Source organism: Podarcis tiliguerta, assembly GCF_965153285.1.
Source record: "Podarcis tiliguerta genome assembly, chromosome: 6".
NCBI lineage: Eukaryota > Metazoa > Chordata > Lepidosauria > Squamata > Lacertidae > Podarcis > Podarcis tiliguerta.
Genome location: NC_139539.1, coordinates 67,763,742 through 67,789,846, shown reverse-complemented (window position 1 = coordinate 67,789,846; position 26,105 = coordinate 67,763,742). Strand labels below are relative to the sequence as shown.

Here is a 26,105-nt window from a genome sequence, read left to right as displayed (position 1 = left end):
CTGAGAGAGATAAACATCTGCACGCTCAGCAAAATCATGATCAGTATGGATCACGTGATGCTGCTGATCTCCCTATAAAAAGCCCACTGTGGCTGAGGGCTATCATTCGCCTTCACCATGAGGGGAATAGTCCTAGCCCTCCTGTGCGCCCTTGTGGGTAAGTTGGCAATCGCTTTTACTATTATCCTTTTGCAGAACTCTGTAGAGTTTAGCAAAAAAAGAAGGTTATTTTCTGCTGTCAGTACTCACATTGTGACTTATTCAATTTCTCTCTTCTAGCGTGCCAGAAGATTCCCAACAGTAAGTTCATCAGTAATCTAACCTTATTTTAAAATCACCATAGTATCTTTGTTGAAGTTGCATTTATGACAGTCAATCACTAAGGGTAGAGTGGGAAGAGATTAGTTGAGTTTGTGTAGTGTAGTGTCTGAACTGCAAAATCTGGAAGTTCCTTGTTTAAGTATTGTTAAGTGACCCCATATGCTTAAATCTTTCTGAGCCTCAGCCCTGAAATATGGGGAACAATAATTATGACCTACCTTGTAGGCTTGTTGTAAGAATTAGAAAATTAAATTATGAGAATAGCTTGAAAATTATAGAGGGCCGTCTAAATTCTAAGCTTTATTAATTCATTCATTAATAATTTTTAAATGCACTTACATCTCACCCAAAGCTCAATATGAGTACGTTTTAAAGATACTGAAGGAAGTATGAAGTAATTTACAAATTAATAAGGCAGAAGCAACAACTCACTGTTCAAAGGAAATTTCGTTTCCTATTGCAGTGTTATACCAAAGCCCAAAGAGGCTCACAAATACATAAATCACAGCTCTGCTAATTAAAACTTCTCTCCTTATTAATCAAATTAAGTTTTAGTGTGATCATCACTGAGCAATTAATCCGATTGTTGCATGCAGTTCTAGTGGAAATACATTTAGGAAACACAATGGGTGTAAATGAACCTTTGTGGATATATCTTTGTGGATATAGATTTGAGCAGCAGAAAGCTTTTCCAGTAATGAATCCATTTTCCAGCATACACTTTAGCTGAGCCACTCTAATAGCAAACTCAGATGGCAGGTGCCAAAAGAAATGGAGCTGAAACAGGGCAATGCTCAGGGAAAGTGGTGTGTGAGAGAGTGTTATCAGCATGCTCAGGAAAACCCAGAGGTATTTTAAAGTGTGTTTTAAAGTGGGGGGTGGACGGGAAGAAATTTCCAATCTGCATGCTCAGATGCCAGAGAATATTAAGTGTCAGTTGGAAAATAATCCTGGAAAACCAGGAGTGAGGGGATATGGACTGCAGCAACCTGAAAAAGTGCATAGCTGGCTGGCTGGAATCCTGAACAGGAGCTCTGATAATAAACTGCATAGATAGATAGATTAGATAGATAGATAGATAGATAGATAGATATAGATATAGATAGATAGATGATAGATAGATAGATAGATAGATAGATAGATAGATAGATAGATGATAGATAGATAGATAGATAGATAGATGATAGATAGATAGATAGATGATAGACAGATTAAAATGTTGTACTTTACTGAAACTGAATGCTGGAAGATTCAAGACAAAGAAAGTAATTATTCACACAGCACATAGTTAACCTCTGGAACTCATTCCTACCGGAGGTGACAGTCGCCACCAGCCTTGATAGCTTTAAAATAGTATTAAAAACTTTCATGGAAGAGAGGGTTATTAGCAACTGCTAGCCATAATGGCTATGCTCTGCCTCCACGATTTGCAGTTGTATGCTTCTGAATACCAGTTGCTGGAAAACGCAGGAGGGGAGAGTGCTGCTCTTATGCTTGGGTCTTGCTTGCAAGTTTCCCACAGGCATTTGGTTGGCTACTGTGAGAACAGGATGCTGGACTAGATGGGACAATGCCCTAATCCAGCAGACTCTTCTTGTGCTTCTATGTTTGTGCAGTTATACTCACATTAACCTATCCAATTTCTTTCCCTCAGAGGGCCAGACGCAAGAACCTGGTAAGTCTGAGAGGAATTTAAACCAACTGAAAATCTCCAGCTTAATTCCCAGCCCCAGCCCCAAACTTGGGTGTGTCTCCATCTGGAATATAGGGACAATTGTGCAGGCCAGCCTTAGATAGTTGTTGCAAGGATTACAGCAAGATCATTTATGTGAACTGCTTTGAACACTGTAAAGTGCTCCACACTATTGATTCACAATATGAAATGTTTTTAATTCATGAATTTCTTTAACTGATAATCAATTACTGCAGCCAGTGTGGTGACAGAATAGGAACCAAAATGGGGCAACAGAGAAACAAGAGAGTGGTATTAAGTGTGTTTGGTGAACCCCTGAGGTTCCCAGAAGTACAAATTCTTTAAAACAAACAAAAACAAACAAAAACACATGCCTTAAAGCAGCCCCATGAGGATTGGAATAACTATGGAATGTTGGCTGCCATTTGAGGTAGTGGTGGGGAAACTAGAGAGGGAATGGAATGGAGTGAGGCGAAGAAGGGCATAGCTGGCTGACGAGAATCTTAGACAGGAACACTTCTGTTAGAACATGAGGATACACCAAAACATTTTGTTTTAGGACCCACTTGTATATTTCACAGTGAAGTGGTTATGGTCTACTGTTACACACAATTTGTAACCTATCCAATTTCTTTTCCCAGGGCCTGAGACCGCCGAAATCAGTAAGTCTATCTATAACATGTCATAACACTGATTAACATGACTTTTAGGGCAGTTGACTACCCAAGCGGGGAATTAGTTGAGCTGGTATATTGCCAAAGGTTTCAATCCTATACACCATAGGTGGGGAAACTGTGGCCCTACAGATCTTCTTAGACCACAGGCTCATTATCTTGCCCATTGACCATTGATGTGTGTTGAAGCACAGCAGCACCCCTGCTATTATACACACCTACCAATGGAAGTAAGCTCCATTGCACTCAAGAGAATTTACGTATGTCTGAGTAGATAGCCATAGGATTGCACTGTGCAGCTGAGCTACAAATTTGAAAATTCCCAGTGTATATCCTTAGGCGCACCACCCTATTTGCTCCTCAGCCATGAATCTATCTGCAATATGGGGATAATAATACTGACCAAATCAGTATTACAAAATAAACGACCTAAAGCGCTTTGAATGCTCAAGTCCTATCTAAACGTTGAACATTTTAGATTAATCATTTAATGGCATTTTAATGCATCCACATCTCACCCAAAGCTCAGGATTGGAGACATTTTCAAGATGCTGAAGGAAGTATAAAGCAACAGTAGTAAGCGAAAGCAGCACTCATGCTTAAACGAAATGTTTTCTTGCCTGTTTCCTATTGCAGGGCAAAATTTTAAATTGCAGCCCTGAGAGCAAAAAACATCACCCTGCAATTAATCCATTAAAGTGTTAAATTAATCACAACATAGATTAAGCTGATTAAATCTTGACACCCTACTGGGTGTGCATATATGGAATACAGCAGGTGTAAATTGTTCTCTCTCTTATTTTTTGTAGAGCCACGCTTTGAACATGGGAAACGCTACCATTACAAGTATGTCGCCGACGTTGTCACCACAGTGCAAGGATATGAGATGGGAAGATCTGTTGTGAGACTGACTGGAGGGCTAGATATCTATGGAGGGGATCAAGAGAATATTCTCAAGGTAAGCGTCATCATTATGCAGTCCCTTTAAATGGCCATCAGGCATCCTGTTTGTATTTAAAACAAGTTATTCGGTATAACATGAAAGGGCATGATGCAGCCAAAACTAATAATTGTTGCCCTGCAATCTGCACACACTTCAGTAGAGCTTACTTCTGAGTAGACGTGTATTAGATGGCACTGTTTATCTCTCCCACTGAAGTCAGTTGGATTTACAGGTGCTTCGCTTCAGTTGGATTGAGACACTGTTCTTCGTTTCAGAAACAAAATGAAAAGCAATTTGTTTACTCTCTCATCTTTGTCCTCAGATTGCATCTCTGAAAGTTGAAGATGCTGTCGGAATCTTTCCGGGAGAGCCTCCATTTGCAGCACCCTCCAGGCAACCTGAATCACTTATTGCTTGCACCAAATATTCTTTCCTGTTTGGCTACGTCAATGGCAAGGTTCAGAACATCCGTGTGCCAAGAGACCCACCTCTGCCTTGTGTGAATCTTGTCAGAGGCTTCCTGAATGGATTTTCCATGTCAATTAAAAACCAGAAAGAGTATGAGCTACAAGAGGTTCGTTTCCTCCATGTATATTTAATATGCATTTGGACTTGTCTTTTCGAGCAGCTTTAGTTTACCTCAGTACTGAACTATCTCACTTTTTTTACTTTCCCCACTGTTTTCTGTTCCCCTGAATGACTCCTGTGGTTTTCTGCTTTTCTGTCTGGCCCTACCATTTGGTAGAGTGAGGCAGCTGCCTCAGGCAACAGTTACTGCGGGTGGGGAGCAGTAGCAAGGCCTTGGAGGGTGGAGCTGTGTGGATCACATGGGCTTGCCCTCTGACCCTTAAGTTAGCCTGCAGGCCTCAGGTGGACACTCACCCTCCTGTCACCAGTGCTGAAACAAGCCAACCTGATCAGCACCTATATGTTGTAGGAGGAGGGAGGCAACATTTTGTTCACCTCAGGAAGCAAAATGTGTGATGCCACCCCTTTCCCATCTCACTCCAAGCCACCAAATTTCCCATTTCCACCTAGACAATTAGAAATGCTATTCAGTTAGATACTTTCTCATTGAGTAATTGAATTTGCAATTGAGGTTCCCTGGACAGTGCTATTTTTCTAGAAAAAGAGATGCCAGAACTCATCACAAACACCTCCCTTGTTCTCTTGTAATGGCACTGGTGCCCACCTGAGAGGTGCCAGAACTGAGTTTCAGCAAATTCCCAGGGATTTCAGATGTTAGGGTTTGACTCCCACAGTTTGGGTTTCCCTCACCATTAAATCCACAGTCCTATGTCAGTGTTTGGGGCTTATTCAAATAACTGCAAGGCCTACTTCTATCTGGCTGTCTAAAATATCAATAAATAAATAACATGTGGTGTTTTAAACCAGAATAAATGAGATAAATAGGTAATCTTATGTTCTGGAGACTTAACAGTCTAACCAGGGTGGGGTCAACTTAGACGGTAAAGTGTATTAAAGTGTATTAATTCACTTATTTCAGACTTCCTGATCATCCATTGAGTGGGGCCCTGGATCTCTGCCCCCAAGCCCAGCCCCTTATGAAGCCACTAAATGAATGCTGCCATGGATGTGCATCTTGCCATTCATGGCTCATTATCTGTCATGGATGCTTTAGCTGAGATTCCTGTACTGCAGGAATTTGGACCAAAGGACCCTTGTGGTCCCTTCAAACTCTACAATTCTATGACTCTACAAAACACTCAGCTATGGAAATTGCACATGCCTAACAATAGTTCCAGTTTCCTGGGACACACTCCACAAATTCCTTTGCATGCCTTCTTCCTCTCATTTAAAAAATAAAAACAATAAAACCCCCTAGAGTTTATCGTGTGCCATTCTACAGAGTGACTAAATCTATTCTTGCAGGATGGAATTGGAGGTGAGTGCCACACAAGATACGTCATCCGAGATGACAGGAGGAGCAGCACAGTCCTTGTTTCTAGGACCAAAGACTCAAACAACTGCAGGAACAAAATGGAGCGCAGCATTGGAACATTCTTCATCCACCGTAACCCCAACTGCCTGCTGGTAAGAATGTTAGAACGTGATTTGCTTACAAGCGAGGGTAACGTCCGCCTGAAAGCCATGCTAACTAGAGGTGCTTCCTTCTGTTATATAGCAAAACAGGATGATTCAAGGGACTGAAGCTTTCACCTTCAAACTGAAATATAATCCCTCTGGAGCTGACGCTCAGATCATGCAAGTCGATGCCGAACAAGTCTACCAGCTTTCTCCATTCAGTGGAGCTGAGGGTGCCGGAGTTATGAAAGCTACGTAAGTAGTCACAGCTTAAATAATAACTTTTAAAAGAGTCTGCGAGTGAGCCATGGTTCCAGCTAGGCTATGCAAGCGTTGGTCTTAGTAGCAACTGGCTTGCTACCAAAAGCATTTGCAGCATTGCAAAATTAAATTAAAATAAAGAAAATCCTCCCAAATAATAGCTGCTGTTATCTGTCTGTAGGTAAAGGCTGTTCATGTCCACTTAACTGCTTTACACCAATGAAATACTAGTTTTAAAGTCCTGGGTCTGGAGACAATGGGCAGAATTAACCTATGAGTCCTAACAGCATAAGCCCTGTGTAAGGACTTCCACCTAGGCAATGGGTTTTTCCCTACCTCTGTTCCTCACCCCATGCCCTTCCCATGCCCTCCTGTATCAGGAGAACCCCCAGAACATTGAGCAGGAGAGGAGAGGGAGAGATAATTCCATCTGGCAAGCTGATGAAATTATGAAGCTGATGAAACGTTTAACATAGAACAACACGTTTTCTGCCATTCATTTGGAGGAAAGAGACAAATTAGGGCTGTTGAGTATTTTGCAAACTACAAATGGCAAAGGGAAAAACAAAAACAAAAAAGGTTTTGGGTGCGAAATCAAATGCTTGCCATTACATGGGGACAGGTGTCATTCGTGTGGTCTATGTTCTCTTGATTTCAGTATCCCCACAGACTTTAATAAATCAGACTTCCATTCAGGAGTAAATGAGGCATTGCACAGAGTGTAAATTAACAACAGAAGTTTGTTGTATGAGCACATGGAATGGAAGTCAGGTCTGCAAGCAGAAACAATCCAATCCAATATTTCCCCATCTTCCACTAGAGATACAATTCTGACTCAGTCTTGGCTACATTTCCATCAGCTTCCCCATATCTCCCAGTTGTCCTCCTCCTAATTTTCCCTGGGCCGATCTAGAAACTGCCCGGATGAGCAACAGCACAAATCACCCCTGAATGGTACCTGTGGTTTTCTCTCCCCTTCCAGGCAAAGGCTCACACTGACTGAGGTGACAAGTGAACATGCCCAACTGCCGCAGGTTCAGCTTCGGAATGTAAACATTCATTACGAGTTCCCAGAGGTTCTTCCCCAAATGCTCGTCAGAACCGGAGACGTTAAGCAACAGGTAGGGAATGTGTTGGCGTATGGAATAGTTCTATGGTTCATAAAGCCGATAAGAGAGCAGTGTGCTTTTCTCCATCACAGTGAATATATTCTAGTTACTGTTTCCTTCTTGTTACAGATTGAAGAGCTATTGGTTGAGCTTGACCGCTTCCCACAAGACATCCGTGGAGACAATGCCCACAAGTACTTACAGCTTAGCCAGCTGCTCCGTTATTTGAATCTGGAAAATTTGCACCTTCTCTACAATAAGTTTTCGAACAAACCTAACGCCAGGTAAGTTGGCTGACTAGCACATAAGACACAGCAGCATCATAGGCTGCAAACACACTAGCACCAAAACGTAGGTTCCCCCCCTCCCCTATCCTGAATCGTTCATGCTCATCATCAGCATGCTTCTTTCAATCTAGATTGATTCTAGATCCTGTTGTCCACAAGGGTGGATGGACTCTGAACCAGTCAGTGTTTGCTGTGTAGTGAAGAATGAAGAATGAAATTTTCAGAATGTTCTTTTTCTGCTCACTACAGGAATGCCTTCCTGATTGGAGTCGCCTCTGTTGGCACTATAGAATCACTGACATTCCTCAAAGAAAAAGTTGTCAAAGATGAACTGCACGATTTGGAATTGTACTGGACAATTTCCCTAGCCTTACACTCTGTCAAGCCTAACGTAGATAAAGCTGAAGAAATTGCTGACGTGCTAATCGTAAGTACATGTAAAATTATAATTGAGTGTATCAGAATGAACAACGTGTTACATAGGAAATCACATTAGCTATAAAATCTACAGGAGAAAAAATTATCACAAAGTAACAAGAAGCTTCCTTCAAATTCTGGTTCATTGGAAATCTTTCTTTCACCCACAGAAAATGCTCCCCAAAATAAAGAATACCGGATCAGTTTGGCTTGTGAAGATTTTCTACCTGGGATATGGTACCACCGTCTACAAACAATGTGTCCATTCTCGCTCCTGCTCCAGCAAATTGCTTGAGGTATGTGGTCCTTGTTCCAAGTTATTCCCCCCCCCCCAATAAAAAGAAGAATGCCTTTCCCAGAGAGAAGGGAGAATTACACACCTTAAACTATTAATTTTGAAATCCCACCATAGCCAAAACGTACCTGCTCCGCACAGGGACTTGTTTAGCTTCCCACACAAAGATGTATAGTTTTCCTTGAGTGAATTTCGCCCTGTGCCTTTCAAGAAGGCCAGTTGTGTGCTTGTGAAACATTTGGGATCTTGGGTTAGCTTGTCAACAAAGAGTTCTTGCCTTTTTGGGGAGTTTTCTTTGTGTGAATGGACTGTTGGGCCCTTAAAGTCTTTTCAGTGCCATCAGTGCCACGTTCCTATACTTTTGCAATCAGCACTTAACATATTCTGAAACCATAGAGACACTTACAGGCGGTTCCAGTAATCTATGGTCCTTCTCAATCTCACTCTTCATCTTTTCCTCATTGAGCGAGGATAGTGACATGTACAACATTTATGGAGTTCTGAATGGAATTAAAAAGTGCTCATCTCATTTGTCTGCAGCCTCTGCACGACTTCCTAACTGATGCAACCAGGGAACACAATGAAAACAAAATTACTCTGGCTCTGAAAGCCATCGGCAATGCAGCTCAGCCAGCCAGCCTGAAGCTAGTGAAAACCGTGATTGATTCCAACAGATATTCAGAATACATTCAAGCAGCTGCTGTTCAGACTATGGCGCGAATTGGCAAACAGGAACCTACCAAGGTAAGAAGAGCAAAGGAAAGTCACCTCGATATATTGATTGCAAAGTATTTGGCATTATGAAGCGACTGAGATTTACTGCTGTCAATGGACTGCAAACTTACACAGTCACATCTGATAAAGATCTTTTTAAAACAGCAGCAGCAGCAACAACAACCCCTTTCTCAAAGCTATTTAAAACTCTCCCATACATTGTTTTCCTGTCTGTGAGTTGATCCCCAAGGCAGATCCATTTAAATCTGCGCATTTGATTCATCCCTTCAATGCGCTCAACTGCTGCCAGGTAAATATTATAAGTTGATCCCCCACGTGGTGTGTTTCTCTTTCTGTAGGTGCAAGGCATTCTCCTCCAGATCTTTGCAGACCCTTCATATAATGTGACCATCCGAATGATGGCTTGCATTGGCCTCTTCGAAACCAACCCTGCCATCCCAACAGTGACAGCTATTGCCAATGTATTGCTCAAAGAGAACAATTTGCAATTGGTCAATTTTGCCTACTCTCACATGAAAGCTTGGTCAAATGTCAGGATCCCACTGTACTACAGCCTGTAAGTCGATCTACAATCAGATCACCTTTCATGTTGCTGGTATTCATTATAGTTGGTTCTGGTCCTACTGCTAAACTGGTAACATTTCAGTGGGACTCAAGTTAGTAAGATTTATTGCAGCAGGTTTGCTCTAAGCATAACTAAATCTGGATCCAATTCACTGTAATTGAGCTGTTTGTTCTGCCAAATGGGAAGTGCTTTCGTTTTTATATGTGTTTTCGTAGTATTTTAATCATCAAATTCTCATTGAAGACCACCTTGGGATTTGTTGCGCAAAGAGCAGAACATGAATGCATTAAGTAGACAAGCAAACATGCATGTAGAGACTTTTGCTATTACCTGCTGCTAATTTCAAACCTGTTTTATTTAGGTCTTCTGCGTGCAGTATGGCTCTTAAACTTCTGAACCCCAGACCCCTCCACCAGAGCAAGGTTTTATTTGTCAGTGGCTTCAGCAGTAAGTAGCAGACAACTGTTCGTTTCCTGGCTTTTATCCAAACGAGCCACCATCTTTTGGATATCACAATCTGCTCCTTAGCACTTTGGAACTGAAAGCATCTATTTCAAAGGGCTCAATGATTTTAAAGACCCTTTAACATACTATGTTGGACATGGGCATAGCAGGGGGAGGCAGATCCACCCCCCCAAACAAGCAAATAAATAAAAATACTTAACTAAAAGTAGAAGTAAACCGAATATTTGAAACTGAAATTTCAAATATTCTGTTGTGTTGGCAGCAGTAACATCCTGTTGAATTTCACAAACGAAAAAACCATGGATGGTCACAAGTTTCTGCCAGGGAAAATCTTTCCAAGCAGTAGTAGCCAAGGGATCCCATTTTGATTCACAAGGATTAATAACACAGCAATGGCTCATTGTTGTCGCTTTTTCCACCGCAGGCAAACACAGAGCAGGATTCCTCATGAAATGGTTTATGATCGAAAGCCCCCAAACAATGCTCCCTTCGACTATAATCTGGAAAACAGAAGTAAACTTTGCAGGTTCAACTATTAAGCCTCTAGAGGTTTGTGTTACATTTTATTCAGATCATTTCTAGGGGTTGGGAGATAGGGATGCTTGAGTGGTTTGTTTTGCTATCATACCATGTTGCTCCATAGATGCTGAATGTTAGCAAACTGCTCTCAAAACTTTCCCTCTGTTTTTTGTTTTTTTTAAAGGTTAGAGTGAGAACTCAGGGCCTCAAGGAACTTCTCTGGAGGAACACACATCAATTCGACAAATACCCTGCATATCAGAAGATAAAGGACACTGAAGCAAAAGTATGCATATTTCCAGGTTCTCAATGTATTCGCCATAGGGGAATGATGGAGGAGGTCCTTGTCAGGGTGGTTACACTAGTGAACCCCTGGATTTGGTGCCACATTTCTCCACTTCAAATGGAGATCCACAGTGTGGCAAAAGCTGCAGTGAATAACCTGATAGCCCATTCACAGCTAAATAAATTGAGCTGTTTCTGAGGGCATTGTAAAATCCAGGAAAGCTGTAAGCATTTGCAACGGGAGTGTATTGAGGGCTGCAGAATTAAATAGAAAAACCATTTCTGTTGCTCTTTATTTCCTTAAATTTACTTGAATAAACCCAGTATTGAATAACCCTCATGGGCTTGATTTTCAGCTGCCAGGATTCAAGGAGTTCCCTCGTGAGATTCCTGTGATATCTGCCTCTGTCAAAATGTTTGGCCAAGAACTGATCTTTATCACCACTGATGAAATGCAGGCATTTATGAAGGTATGGAAGTTTGTGTCCCCCCACCCTCAACATATTTATCAGCTTTGTCTCCTTGTCTTTTAACCTATTGCATCTTTGCCCTATAGAACATGCAGCAGCAAAGACAAGATCAGCTGCCCATGTTGCATAAGGTTATCGAAGGCCTTAAAAACATCAACCAACATATTATGAAAGCTGTGATGCTAGATGTTCAGTACGTGGTTCCAACAGTTATCGGTCTGCCATTCCAAGCAAGAGCCAATAGCATCATCATGGCACACGGTTTAGTAAAGGGTAAGCTTGGAGATAATCAAATTTCACAATGGTTTGTCGGAAATCACATACGTTGGAGAAAAACACAGAGCATGACAGATTTGAGACCCAGGTTTTAGGGAGCAGGCTTAATTACTTTGCTTCCCCCAGAAAATAATTGGAAGTGTCATTTCAGAAGGGTTCTGGGAATTGTGCCTCTGTGAGGGGCAAATTGCAGTTCCTGGGAACTTTTGGGGAAAACCATGGCTGTTGAACTGGTATAAACGTGTGTGGATGTGATCTACTGCATTTCACACTAGTCTAATTTCAATGAAGTTACTTCCTATTTACTAAGGTGTAATGAGAGCACAACAAAGTTCTGTCTTTTGCTGCATCGAAGCATCATCTGTCATGCTCATGACAACTTAGTTAATAACACCAGAGTACACTAACATACCTGCCTGAATTGTAAGCAGAAGAGCACTCTGTTTTTCTCTACAATGTTTCGTCAGTTAATGGCCTATTTCTTTGATATACCAAATCATTAGCAAATATCTTTAAAAGCCCTATATTTACTAATGTAAATGGTTCACTAGTAAATGGTTAAGAGAAACTTCATAGATGTTTGTCTTTGTTTTGAGCATTTTTTTGTCTTCCTTTTGTCTCTCTAGCAAGGACAGAGTTATCTCATGGTGATCTCAGAGAAGCCAATATCCACCTTCAAGTTGACAGCAAACTTGCGTAAGTAAATGAACATTGTTAGATTAGAAAAATAAGGAAACGAGAGAAACGAAATGGACAGATTATTCCAGCCTACTAAAATGTTCTCATTCTCACTGCCTTTTAGCCTCCAGGGCTACGGAATGATTTTCTGGGGAGTGAACACATACGACATGCAACATGGTTTGGAAATGAGAGCTCAGATCCGTACACAAGGCGTGCTCAACATGAATGCCACAGTGGACATCAGAAACAAGAACTTCAAATTTGACATCGCCCCACCCCGTGATGACCAGTTTGAGTTGGCAATGGCAAGGTAGAGTGGCTATTTTATCATTTTTCTTGTTAGCTACTGCCCATAAAGGTTTTTCCTCATAAGTAAGGATACATACAACTTGACCATAGGGGATTTTTAGGTAAGAGCCAGACGCAAAATCAAGGCTTATATCATTCTCTGTTATTGGCTTCCCCCAAATCCTGTTTTGCGATATAATTCTCCATTTTGAGGGAGGATTCGTATGAATATATGAAGTTGCCCTAAACTGAGTCGGGCCATAAGCTTAACTTGCCCAGTGTCATTTCCTATGACTAGCAATTCAAGGTTTCAGACAGAAATGTGCCCCCGTCGTGCAGCCCAAACCATCTTTTAACAATGTCAAGAATCCAAAATTGAACCCCGGCATCCTGTATCTTCAGAGTCAGCCTCTTACTTCTCAGCTAGTCTCTCTCCTCTTGCTGTGTTCCTAGCACAAATGAGTTCTTTTTGATATGCCTGGCTTCATATTTGCATGTTGAAAAGTTTTCATTGCATATCCACACAGTCATGAGGCACATACTGTTGCAAGATACATACATTCTGAGAAGAAGGCTTCAGTACTTCCAGAAAGACCTGAAATCGATATTTTGGATGGAGATTTCGACTCAGAAAAAGGCAACATTAAGGTAAATTGTGTGTGTGTGTGTGTGTGTGTGTGTGTGTGTGCAGATGTGTTCTGTGGTAAATGCCATTATACCCTGTCCTTGTATTTAGCTGATTGTGGTTCAGATATGTTGTCTTTTTTTTCTTCTATAACTCTCCTTTTATTTAGTTAGTATTGTTTAGAAATCTGGGGGATATTGTCCTTGTGTATTTAGTGAAATTAGATTATTTCTTGAAAGTGCTTGGACACTGTGGATATTCACAGGTAAAAGTCAAATGATGGTGGCTCCATGCCATTAATTAATCAATTTAATTATGGATCAAAGCAATAGTTCTGAAGAAGAAATGCTTTTCTTTCCCATAATTTATATCCACAGGTGATATTTTATAAAAGGTACTACCCACACTCATGAGATGGGCTTATAGGAATAATAATAATAATAATAATATAATAACAAAATGTTTCCAGAGCCCTCCTAGAACACACACACACACCCCTCAGATTCCACAGGGTTGGGTTTTAAAAAATTATTATTGTATGGTGCCCATTTCTGGTTTTGGCATATGTTACTGTGCTGGGATATATTTCTAAATACTGACAAGCCTCTGTTCAATTCAGCAATCAAGCGATTCCTACAAATATAAGCCCACTTGCATATGGGTGCCTTGGTGCATGACTCAGTTGTGTTTGAAGACCATCAAGAAAACAAAAGACATGCCCAAAGTGACTTCTTGGTTGCACTACCTGTGTGAAGAACATCAAGTAGAGCTTCTCTATGTACAAGGTATTATCATATGACCAAGACATTCTGTTTGTAAGCACCCACAAGTTTGCCTTCCACTTCTAACGTTTATGCACGCTTTCTAATCTATACAGTTGTTCCTCTGGAGAAGATTCAAGGCGAGTTCCAACTAGGCTCTGGAGCACTGAGGACGAAAAGGGATGTAAGAGCTTCTGAAGCAGCAAAGGTATGTAAACGACACTTGATCTTCAGGTGTCACTTCTACTGTCCAAACTAAATATTTCTGTGGAACAATCTATAGAGGGGGGCTATGTTGGGACTGCGCCATTTTAAAGGGTCGAAGCTGTCCATGTAAGAATCATGGGGTATGAGGTGCTGGAGATGAAATGTATTTCTGAACAAATGAGCACCTCTGTTTTGCCCACCTCCTCTTCTCTGCAGCGACTAACATGCATGTGTTATAACAAATACAGCCAGTTGAACAGCTATTATTATTTGCCCCTTGTTAAGGAAAGCAAGCGAATGATGTCATGATGTATATATATTTAACCGAGGTGTTTCTTTGCTTTCCTCTGAATCACGCTGCAGCGTGGAGACAGAACGCAGAAGGATGCAAGGGATGCCAAAGACCGCGATGATGAGCATTACACAAAATCGGATCGTTTCCCATCTCCACCACCCGGTTCTACTAAAAAATGGCCCAGCAAAAAGAGCAACAGCGACAGCAGCAGCAGCAGCAGTGACAGCAGCAGTGACAGCAGCAGCAGCAGTGATAGCAGCAGCAGCGGCAGCAGCAGCAGCGACAGCAGTGACACCAGCAGCAGCGACAGCAGCAGCAGCAGCAGCGATAGCAGCAACAGTGACATCAAAAATAAACATCCCCGTAAAACCAAGTATTCTCCGCAGAAAAAGTCCAGAGACAGTTCTTCCAGCAGCGACAGCAGTGACAGCAGTGACAGCAGCAGCAGCAGCAGCAGTGACAGCAGTGACAGCAGCAGCAGCGACAGCAGTGACAGTAGCAGCAGCAGCAGCAGCAGCAGCGACAGCAGTGACAGCAGTGACAGCAGCAGCAGCAGTGATAGCAGTGACAGCAGCAGCAGTGACAGCAGTGACAGCAGCAGTGACAGCAGCAGCAGCAGTGACAGCAGTGACAGCAGTGACAGCAGTGACAGCAGCAGCAGTGACAGCAGTGACAGCAGTGACAGCAGCAGTGACAGCAGTGACAGCAGTGACAGCAGCAGCAGTGACAGCAGTGACAGCAGCAGCAGCGACAGCAGCGACAGCAGCGACAGCAGCGACAGCAGTAGCAGCAGCAGTGAAAGCTCTGACATTTCCCGGGAAAAGGTAACTATTTTGTCATTGCTCTCAGTCGAATGCATGAGTGTGGTTGGAATACAGCCATAGCCACCACATTTGAAAGGAAAGAGAAAGCAAGCAGCACTGCTTCATGGGCGCCAGCATGTCTGGCTAGGGCAGGCAGCAACTGGCACACCAGACCAAGCAGTCACTGTTCTTACTCTGAGGCCGGGCCACATGGGGAGAGGTCTCATATAGACTGTTCCCAAGTCACCCCCAAATCCGCCTGTGACGTCGCAAAGATTGAAAGGAGACTTTGGTGAAGCTTAATGATGCTTGAGGTGACTTTTCTGTGGTGGCAACAGGGGTGAAGGTGCCGACAGGTTCTGCCTCAGGTGACAAAACAAGCTGGGCTGGCTGTTTCTAGCTAATATTCCTACAGAAAAGGCTTGGATTTTGCTAATTATGTTAATGTATATCCACTTTCTCTGACAATATTTCCGAGAGGTTGATATTCAGAAGCACCCACTATTGAATTTTTTAAAACCAACATTGTTCATGGGGTTAAATCTTTCATGTTATCTTTTTAAAGGTTTGTTATTCTGTGTTGGTGCCACTGAAAAAAGCAATCCCTTTTCTTGAAAACTCTTCAACTTTCTTCTTTTCTCAGGGAAGGCATTCCAAACTTCTTCAATATTCTTTCCTGTCAGTGAAACAGCAGGTAAGATTTTTGGTTTTTTGTTTTTAGTTATGGGGTGACATAGAAGGCAGATTGCACACACAGAGAGAAAGGGAAGTCAGAAATGCACCATTAGAGCATTTGTACTAGCAGCAATACAGTTTTTTTAAAAAAATTGTTACAAAGGTTGGGTGCCATCCCCACTTTCTGCTGAGTGGTAGCAAGATTATTGGTGTGTGTGTGTGTCCGGGCACTCACCCAGGGTCTGCTTTCCTATGGAGAACTGAGACATGGCGGAGACTGTTGTAGCTTTAAGAAATATGGTTTATTCACCTATTTACATCTCCTGTCTGCATGGAGGGAGTAAAGAACTTATAGCATCGTCGTTTCAAGAGGGGTTTTGTCCCCCACAGCAGTGCAGCCCTGGAGCCCAAAGCATCTCTCCCTGCCAACCTTCAGCCAGCCTGCCCAACAGGGATGCCATGTCTTTTCTCTGCCTTCTGTTTCCCGGCATACCTTGCTCAAGACTCTTTTCCTGTCACCTCAAACTCATACCCCATCACCATGGCAACCCAAGCACAGGCTCTCAGATGGGCCATCAACCCCCTTTGTCATGTTAATGCCTCTATCCCAGGTGAGGCCCTGGCTTGGAAAGAAATATTAGTCTGTAGTTTTCCACTGACCTCAAATCTTCCCTTTAATACTCCAAATAATCAAAACCACAATTTCTAGGGGGGGGGGGGGGTTTTGGGGGGGGTCCCCCAATTCATAACACCACCTTTCTACTCCCATTGCACCATTTCTCCCAAATTGCCCACGCCATTTTCTTGCAAAAGCCAGATGACGAAATTCTCAGCCTGCTGGATTGCTGATTTCTCCTTATTGTTAAGACTAGTATTTTTAAATCACACTGCAGTTGCAATCCTGCCCTTTCCCGTGCGAGGTGATAGTGTAATCTTCTGGGTGAAGGAGTGCTTGGTGACTTTTTCAGCATTAATGATACTCATCCCCCACCCTCCCGCTCCCATCATCTTTGTTAAAATGCATAGGGTGGTATATTCCGAAACAATTTCGTGGAGACCAGGAGATAACGATGATATACTTTTACAGTGTTTAACACCCACAAGGAAACTGTAGAGGCTGGTCCATTGTGGTGAATGGAGCCCTGCCACACTGCCTCACTTGCATCCAGTACAGGAGGAGAGGCCCTGACTGCCAACTTTATCCTTCTTGGTTGCAATGTCACCCTTTTAGAACACAGCAGGGAGCATGGGGGTGGGACTAGAATGAGTTGGCTCTGCTTGTCACTGGCTCCGTCTCCACCTATCATCGGCCTCTCCACCTTTCCCGCTGCCAGTCACTGCTGCAAGGAAAACTGCCTTCATCACTGCTTAGTCTGGGACTAACTTTAAATCTTGATGATGCTTTTTCTTTTCATTTTTTTAGAAAAGACAACAGCAAAGCAGCTCCTCCTCCAGCTCCAGCAGCTCCTCTGGCTCCAACAGTGAAGAATACACAAAAGGCTCTTCGGTCAGTATCCCTTTGGAAAACGGCAAGGCTGATGGAAATTTACAAGCTGGGCATAGTTGGAATAAATTGGAAAATATATTAATTGCTTATAGCTTATTTGGGTTTTTATATACTTAATTATCTTTTGATGTATTCATTGCCTTTTGACTCAGTAGGGACGTCAAAATAGTTCTTGATAAAATATGGCTTAGATTAAAATTAAAATAAAAATACAAAAAAAACACAAAACCCTGTAACAAATTAGTATCTAGACTGAGTAGGCTAGAGCAGAACAGAAATCTGTTATGATGAGGCTGCCTCAATGAGCCATTTCTGAAAGGGCCAAAGAAATAAACTTAATCATCCTTCTAAAGGTTTCAGAAGAGACTCAATTGACTCTTCCCAACATTTTATTTATTCGATTTATATACCATCCTTTATCAAAAGATGTCACAGTAGTGTACAACATTAAGAACACATTTTACGGAGCACAATAATAAAAACTCAATAAACAGCATAATAATAAAATACTCATAATAACACACACCCCTGCCCCAGCTTTAACAACCCATATATTATTTAATGGCCAAAGGCCTGGGTAAAGAGGGTAAGGGCATGTAATAATGGTACCAGGCGAGCCTCTCAGGGGAGAGTATTCCACAAATGGGGAGCCACTACAGAAAAGGCCCTCCCAGACCTTACATGGAGGAGGTACACATAGAAGGGCCTCAGATGAGGAATGCAGAGTCTGGGACAGTTTATATGGGGAGAGGCAGTCCTTGAGGTATTGCGGTCCTGAGGTGTTTGAGGCTTTATAGGTCAGAACCAGCATTTTGAATTGGGTCCAGAATTGCTAATTGGCAGCCAGTGCAGTTGGGCCACGATTGGTGTAATAAACCATCTTGTCTCAATGAGCAGCCTGGCCACTGAATTCTGCACCAGCTGAAGCTTCTGAACTGTCTTCAGAGGCAACCCTGCATTTATCCCTTTGCAGTAATCCGATCTAGAGGTTTTGGAGCCACTGGCATCTGTCTAGTAGATGATACTAATAGGTCTGAGTAATTTCTTTGACTAGGCCAACAATCTAAATAATTTTGTTTTCCTCCTTTTTTGGTCCCAGGAAAAAGTAGCATCCTTTGCTGTCAAATGCCTCACTCGCAATAAGAGACAATACGGAATCGTCGGCGACGTTTATCACGGCTCCTCCATGCTGAAAGTGACCATAAGAAACATCACACGGCCAAGCAAGCCAGTTGTCTGCTTCGAAAGCATAATGGTCACCCCTCACAAGCTCAGGGTGAGTCTCTTCAAAGCGTGTCGACCCCTCACAGAGCATTCAATCCAAATGCTAATGCTGCTTTTTAACAAAAATGTGCTGTACTCTGCCACTTAGACCACTCTGGAAGCAGGCTGGGATTGCAAAGACTACCAGGTCGCTGCAGAAGTCGAGACGGGTTGGTTTGCTAAAAGGCCAGCAGTTCAGTTCAAGGCTAAACACAAAAGGCTTCCTGCAGTAGTGACGAACTTTGTGGAACAGTGAGTAGATGTGCATCTTCAAATGATTCACTTATGACATCCCTGCTAAGTGTATTGCAGCCAAGCATATGGGTGTGTTTCCTGTGACCAAAAAGGAGATGTCCAGTTTTAATCTAAATCCCACCTCAGACATGTTGCTGGAAGCTGCCCAAAATGGCTGGGAAAATAGAAAGTGGGGTGTGAATACCTGCTGAAGAGGAACAGCCTTCAAAAAGCTGTTAGCTTTTCTTCACAAACTGTCACTTTTGGAGCAGAAGCCAAATCAGGCCTATGGATAATTGCTACTTATCATCCCTTTATGTCTTTCTGGCGATAAAAAATGGGAGACATTTAGCCCCAGCAAGCCTCCTACTTGCTGTTGATATGAAGACATTCCCTGGAAAGCTCAACCAAGTAGTTGCCATAGGTTTCCATCTCAGGACAGGCAGCTATCTCTGAGTACATTGACAAAGGGCAAACAAAGAGAAGGGATGACAAAGATTCAGTCCCTCACCTGTTTGACCTGCCTTACATTTATTTAGTTTAGTGTGGTGTGCAGCAATCTGGGATAAAACCATCCTTGCCCATCAAGTCAGTCACAATCCAGAGCCTACATTTCTGGAAGATTTCTATGGGAAAGTCCCCCCCCCCCCGCCCACCGTTTGAACAACAAAAACACAATACTCAGCGCCAAATGTAAACTGCCCACCCTGCTGCCTAAATCTTCTTTAAATTTATCAACATGCCCTGAAGCCTGAATTTGCTTTGTGGTGGGTCATCTGTGATGGTTTTATGTTAGTCCTGAAGGCTATTTGAATGAGACTGCTATAGTTGTTGTTTTAGCTTCTTTTCACGTCTAAGACAGTCTTATATGGCCAAGATTCATCACCTCTCAGTTTTTTATTCTTAAACAACACCTAAATTTTATGTCCACTACATTCTTATTTCTGCTTATTTTGCCCGGCCATTATTACTGTTAATTATTTCTTCATGTATCCACCCCCATGCATAGTATTACTGCTAATCACACCTTTTATGTTACTACAGCCAATTAAGACTGATTTTCCTATTTTTATTTTTATTAAAAGAATAACTACAGTGATTCCTGGAGCTGCTTACATGATGGGCTACTCATACAAAGTTCAAAGAAATCCCTCTCAACAGGTTACACTGGTTATAGCTCTAACTGATCCTAGAAGCTACGCTGTGATCATGAGGACACCCACTGTGAGTTGCAGATGACATTATTTGAGATGTGACAGGTGTGAAAGTATTATTTCGAATGAAATTCAGGGGTGTACATGTCCACCATTTTTATGACCCTTTGGTTTTTTGGAACTGGGACCATGATTAAGAGGGATAGCTGGCAGTATTTATAATGTATCGCCAGAGGTGAAATTCTTGACCATTTTAAGATGACCTCTGGTTGTTGTTCCCAGAACTGAGTTTACAGTCATGTGTAAAGAGGAAGCCTTTTATACTAGTCTTCCTGTGTGCACTTAGTACATATCCATTTGTCCCCAAAGTGTACATTTAAAGTTGTTCAGCTATTAACTTCTGATATACAATGCAATACAAGTTATTGGGCCAGTATGATATTAGTTGACCAATCATACAAAGAGAAAGGAATATGTTATGTACTGAAGTTCTAACCCTGGGGCCAGCAGAGGGATACTGTAGATAGTTTTCACTCAGGTCCACATATGCAAATAAGGGATCAAAAGTGACGTTCAGTGATTGGATAGTTACAGAAAATGGTTACTGTTGCGTTCTAGTGGAGCTCTATATAAGCAGGCTGGCTGAACCCTTCAGTTGTGTTCAGTTCTGGCCTGTGAATAAACAAGAGCTGTTTGAAGAACTGCTGTGTCGTCTGATATGTTCACCCACAACTTAACAGAATACTTGAGGATGAAGTGAGAAATCATTCATGTATAATGATGTTGCTGAACTGTGTGCGAACAACATAAGGGTTTGACATGTGAACCGCCCTGAGATTTACGGATGAGAGGCGGTATACAACTTAATAAATATTAATAATAAAATAACACATCCTTGTGCCTGTTTGAAGAACAAAGAGAAAGACAACACAGCCAATTTCTAATTTGTTTTCCTATTCCTTTCCAGGTGACCATCTATGCTGAAGACTGCATGATTCCATTTTCACTGCCTATTGGCGACTCTAACCAACCTTCAAAACTCTGGGATGTTCCATCAGTGATACTTGCTAGCCAGAATGGTCAGTAGTTAAACCATTCCCATAGAATCAAAAATAACGATAATTTTTTTTAAGCGAATCAGTTTCTTTGAATGCCTCTATGTATTTTTCTTTACAATTATCTCAGATTATTGTGAATGCAGAAAAGAAAATGAAAGCTGCAAGATCCAGTTTTCCCAGTATTTATTTCTTAGCTGAGCTAAAATGTACCAAGACTTCTTGCATATTCACCATAGTTCCATAATTTTAAATCCTATTTCAAAGGCCTTTTACTTAAAGCCCAGTCCACTGCCAGCTAATTCAAATCTATCACTTAACAAGATTTGTCCTGGGTGATGTTCAAACAATTAAAAACCAAAATCTTTCTGCTAAAATTATATACAAAATGTAGGGTTTCCGGGCAGAAATCAGCAACATTTATGGGAAAATCCAGACGTATGGCCACCCATGATGGCAGTGTTGTTTTTGCTGATTTTCCTGAAAAACATCAATTTTCTTTTGCGATTTTGCCAAAAAAGCTGAACAACTTTGGCCAAAAAAAGCTCTGGATTTTTGGAATATGGCAGCCCTAACAAAATGCCCACGTTATTCTCCAAGCTCATTATCTCATTGGCCAATATGTTGGTTATTGATTGCTTCCATATTGTACATAATATTTAAAAAATGTTTCCCCCCCTCTCTCTTACTCATATTTATTTCTCTATTATCAGGTGTCTGCAAAATTGATGGTCAAAAGATCACAACCTTCACTGGACAAAACTTTGACAAAAGATTGCCTCCAGATTGTTTCATGACTTTGTTACAAGACTGTACCTGTGACAAGAAGTTTATGGTGCTGATAAAATATGAATCTAATAATGCAAACAACATCCTACTCAAATTAACCATCGCTGGCAGGTAAGTATTCTTAACCACAGTATCTTTGCACTATTCTAATCCAGTCACAGGGTGAAAGGAAAAGTTTCAGCTTCCAAAAGAAAAGAAAAAAGTGCATGTTTAATGGTTTTGTTGTAAAATATTTTAACCCTACTCTTCTTCCAAAAGAAACCAGAATAGCTTGCATCAAGATTAATCAAAATTAAAGCAAAAAAACAAAACAAATACATAATACATTGTTTTATTTCAGCCATGTAACTAAATCATACTGGGCATCTGGAAACATTCAGTGTAGGGGTTGGGTGGGCCTTCAAAGGGAGAGCATTTTACAAGACTGGTGTCATTAGCAACCCCACCCCTTATGTGCTTCAGCTGGTGATGGAATCCAAAGCTGAATCTCACATGTTGACTTGAAGGTGCCAAGTGGCTAATTTGGGCAGTATTAACACTTCTGGAATATATGCTATCTGTTCAAGCCTTTTATCTATTGCTCCCTTGGTTCTCTATGTTTTCCTCTTAACGCTGTAAACAAACAATTCTCTAGCTTCCCAGATAAGCTTACTTGCTTTTCAAGAATTAAAACAATGACAAATCACAGGACAGGACAGGGAGTGATATTCTAACTAAGAATCAGTAGCTAGCAGAATGCAACTTTAGTTTTAAATGAAACTGGTGAGCTTAGAATTGGGTTTGGGGTTTGGATGAAATTAATATCTGGAAAGAAAAAAACATTAAAGGATGTACAGTAGCAGATTCAATTATTTTGTTCCTTTAATAATAGTACTTTGATAAGAGAAAAATATAATATAAACTATTTTATTGGAAGTAATTGAAACTCATTGAGAGAGAATTCATTAATTTCTTCTCCCCCCCGCCTTTTTTTAAACAAGTGAAATCACCCTCAAGAATCGCAATGGAAAGAATATAGTCGAAATTGATGGTTCTGTAATGCCAATGGCACGTCTCCCAGTCAGACATGAAGGTATGTAAATGTATTTTTACAAATTAAGTCATCTGTTGTCTCAAGGTGGCAGGCAAAGAAAGAAAGAAAACACCAGTATAAAACCAGCATGAAATAAATACTGGATGAGTGTTTATTGTTCCTGCAATTCAGGGCTAGGACGTTGTATTTACACAGATCAACATGCACAAAAAACAGAATAATAATGTATACTCTCACTTTAAACTATACTGAAAAAAATAATGGAGGCATTGATGAACAGGAATTTTCAGTTGAACAGGATCAGTAGTTTAATCTGAAGAATATTTTATTTTATATGTTTACCCAATTCTCAATGGATTCATCAATTTGTCTTTTCTTTAACTTACAGAGTTTACCATTAAATCAGACCGCAAAGGTGACGAAATTGTACTTTCTTCATTGTTTGGTATTCACGAGCTGGTCTACAGTGGACGTAATGTTCAGGTATTTTTCTTCTGCAGCTAATGCTTTCAATGTCAAGCAAAACAAAACCTGTGCTTGCCTATCAGATCATCAAAGTACATTGCTCTCTTCAGCTAATAATGATAATGCTCACATTCTCAGACTCCGCTACTCTTCAAATCAATAAAACATAACTGGGATGTTCCCAGTGCCTTTCTGATAAGCAGTGGCTGGAAGAACAGATGTGTGAAGTTATAATCATCAGCGCCAGTTTTAAGTCTCTCCAGTCTCCAAGATAACTTTAAACTTTAAAGTGAATTATTTCCCTCTAGCTACTGAATGTGTCACTAATGCAGTTATGGAATTAACACAGAGAGGGTAGAGAAGTCCCCATTAGGACCCTGTGTGGTGCTGGACTGAGGCACATAGCTGTAAAGATCTAGTAGACTTGGAATTTGAAACATGCTCCCCTTTGCTGTATATTATATTTTCAATGCTTGCTTTGGCAGAATGAGCCAAATTCTTATTGTCAACTCAATCCCAACTACTTCCCCCCTCTTTTTTCCTCTCTTCATAAAGGTAACCGTTACTCCCACTATCGGATATACCTGTGGTCTTTGTGAAGTATATGGCGGAAATGCAGAAAAATTACGAACACCAAGTGGCTACTCAGCTAAAGATCCAGAGAGCTTTGCTCAGTCCTGGCTGGTCCCCGATGAATGTGGTGGAGGTAGGTAGAGTCTGATAGTTTGTTGTAATTATGACTAAGGTAGCTAGGTTTGGGTTTGAAGGGATCATGCAGAATTTAGCCCTTCCTCCATCAGTAAGCTTTGGTGGACTTAACCTGGCTGCAGCAGTGGAGGGCAGCAACAGGCAGTTGGGTCTAGCTGCCATCTTAATTTCCCATAATGCCCCAGAGCAATGCCAGATCCGAGACAATGTGGAAAATGTAAACGTGGCTAAAACCAGCTGCACATCATTGCTCAAAGCAATAGGATAACAACAACAGCAACAATAAATGAGGTAGGCAACTGTGGTGGGGTGTCCACAGCTGCCCAAGGTTGCCAGGCAGATAGTCATCGAAAATGAATAGAAACTTTCAACCTTTGAATTAAATTGCTCGAATCCATATACCTGCTAAGTGACAAGCATCAAGATGGTGACTTTATAAATGTTGCTTTTCTTGTTGGGTTATGAAGCCCAGTTCATTGTTTTGTTGGACTTTATCACTGTTAAATATGGAATTATGCTGTAGAACCTCTGGCTTTTTTAGTTGTTTTTTTAAAAAACCAATGTCTTAAAAGGTTTGTACTTAATCTGTTGCAGCCTGCAAACTGAAACACTCAACTAGGAGACTTGAGAAACCAATCCGGATTGGAGAAGAAGATATGCAATGTGTTTCTACTCTGCCCGTGTTGAGCTGTAAGGACAAGTGCAGACCCACCACAACAACTAAGGTGTCTTCTAGCTTCCACTGTCTCTCAGCTGGTAAGTCCATGCAACGTCTACTGGTTTGGACTACACACTAAAATTACACTAGTCATGCTTTAATTTTGCAGAATGGCATTTTGCTACCTTTCTGCATGTCCCCAGGGTTTAAAACATCTTTCCTTTAGAGAAAGAAAGGAGCAGCAAGGAGCCTGATTTTATTGGAGTTCAGAATGCTATAACAGCAAGACTAGGCTCATAGTTTTTTGCTTCTATGAAAGATTAGGCTTCTCTAAGGAAGTTTACTCAGATATAAGTCCCACGGAGTATGTCTAGCATTGTAGCCTGTACTGGAAACATGATTTGAAATGAATTTGCCCCATATGAAGCACATTAGTGAGTGAAACTATACATGGGAGATGCAGGGGAACAATAATGCTCCCTTCCCTCCCAAGAGTTCATTGGCAGTGCCTTTTGAAAATAGCAATGCTAGAGCAAAGGTTTTTTGTTTTTTGTTTTGAAAGTTGTGGCTGGGAGACTCCAGCTAAGCCTTCAGGTGTAGGTATAAGAAGCACCATTCATTTTGCAAAAGTTTAATCCTTTTCACGTTTTTTTACTTCTTTCCTTTTGTTTCTAGGGGCAACCTTGCCAACTGATCTGGTTACCCTCGCTGCAAAATCAGAAGACCTGGTTTCCTCTGTTGAAGCCCACGTAACATGCAGTTGTGCTGAAGAACAATGTGAAGCATAACTTTCCTACTGAACAGATTAGAAGCCCGTAATACCCTTTACTGTGGGAGGCCAGTATGTTAATTCTAGGCAGCCACACAGACGTTAATTGAAAAAGCACTGCTGAGCCATCTGAAGCCAAGTCATAACCCTGCAGAAGCAAAGGCAATTATGAATGAAATGGATGAGTTTCTAATAAACACTTGCATTCAGAAAAATAAAGTGGTGGTTTCTTCCTTTCGTTAGTTATGCAAAAAGGTGACATGATATGTTTATATGCATGAATGAATGATTGGAAATTTGGGTACTGTGACTGTGTTTTAATTTTTTAATAGTAAAGAGGCAGGAGGAAATATTCTTTTCCAATTAATTTTTTATTGAATTTCATTTTTTTAAAAAAAAAAACCAAATTAACATCAAGTTTAATATCAAATTGAATACATAATTTAAAAGTTGACTTCCCACCCTTCTTCCATGGTAGGAAAAGTGTTAAATGCATCAAAATAAAAGGATCAATTTCTGTCCCATCAGGAAGCATGGTACAGGACTATACTTTTTTATAAACATTATATGCAACCAAGAATGAAAAATTATCTTATTAGAATTCCTGGGTGTTTGTTTGCTGGAAGTAAGATTAGCACCCAAAACTGTGTGCCATAATGATCTGTGGGCCTGTAAGCATGTGTAATGATGCAATTACACGTTTTGTATATTTATTCACATAAGAAATATAAATCAAAATTCCCACGACACTTCACAGGTACACACAGACCATGC

At 41.2% G+C, this 26,105-nt stretch overlaps 1 protein-coding gene across 1 annotated transcript; it reads left to right on the top strand.

Moving 5' to 3' along the window:
- Nucleotides 1-1,073: 1,073 nt before the first annotated feature.
- Nucleotides 1,074-25,550, top strand: LOC310680275 (vitellogenin-2-like; the record flags this gene model as incomplete). Its single annotated transcript, XM_083446650.1, has 36 exons — nucleotides 1,074-1,170; nucleotides 1,976-1,996; nucleotides 2,656-2,676; nucleotides 3,498-3,646; nucleotides 3,954-4,205; nucleotides 5,525-5,686; nucleotides 5,778-5,932; nucleotides 6,921-7,059; nucleotides 7,177-7,331; nucleotides 7,584-7,761; nucleotides 7,922-8,047; nucleotides 8,587-8,790; nucleotides 9,120-9,337; nucleotides 9,708-9,793; nucleotides 10,236-10,360; nucleotides 10,515-10,616; nucleotides 10,972-11,085; nucleotides 11,172-11,358; nucleotides 11,988-12,057; nucleotides 12,164-12,352; nucleotides 12,858-12,978; nucleotides 13,575-13,740; nucleotides 13,833-13,924; nucleotides 14,287-15,042; nucleotides 15,665-15,715; nucleotides 17,120-17,203; nucleotides 18,303-18,479; nucleotides 18,576-18,718; nucleotides 19,786-19,924; nucleotides 20,822-20,933; nucleotides 21,623-21,809; nucleotides 22,679-22,770; nucleotides 23,120-23,214; nucleotides 23,752-23,902; nucleotides 24,499-24,660; nucleotides 25,238-25,550. The coding sequence occupies 36 exons, from the start codon at nucleotides 1,074-1,076 to the stop codon at nucleotides 25,348-25,350; spliced, it is 5,391 nt and encodes a 1,796-aa protein (XP_083302776.1). The 3' UTR covers nucleotides 25,351-25,550.
- Between the last annotated feature and the right edge of the window lie 555 nt (nucleotides 25,551-26,105).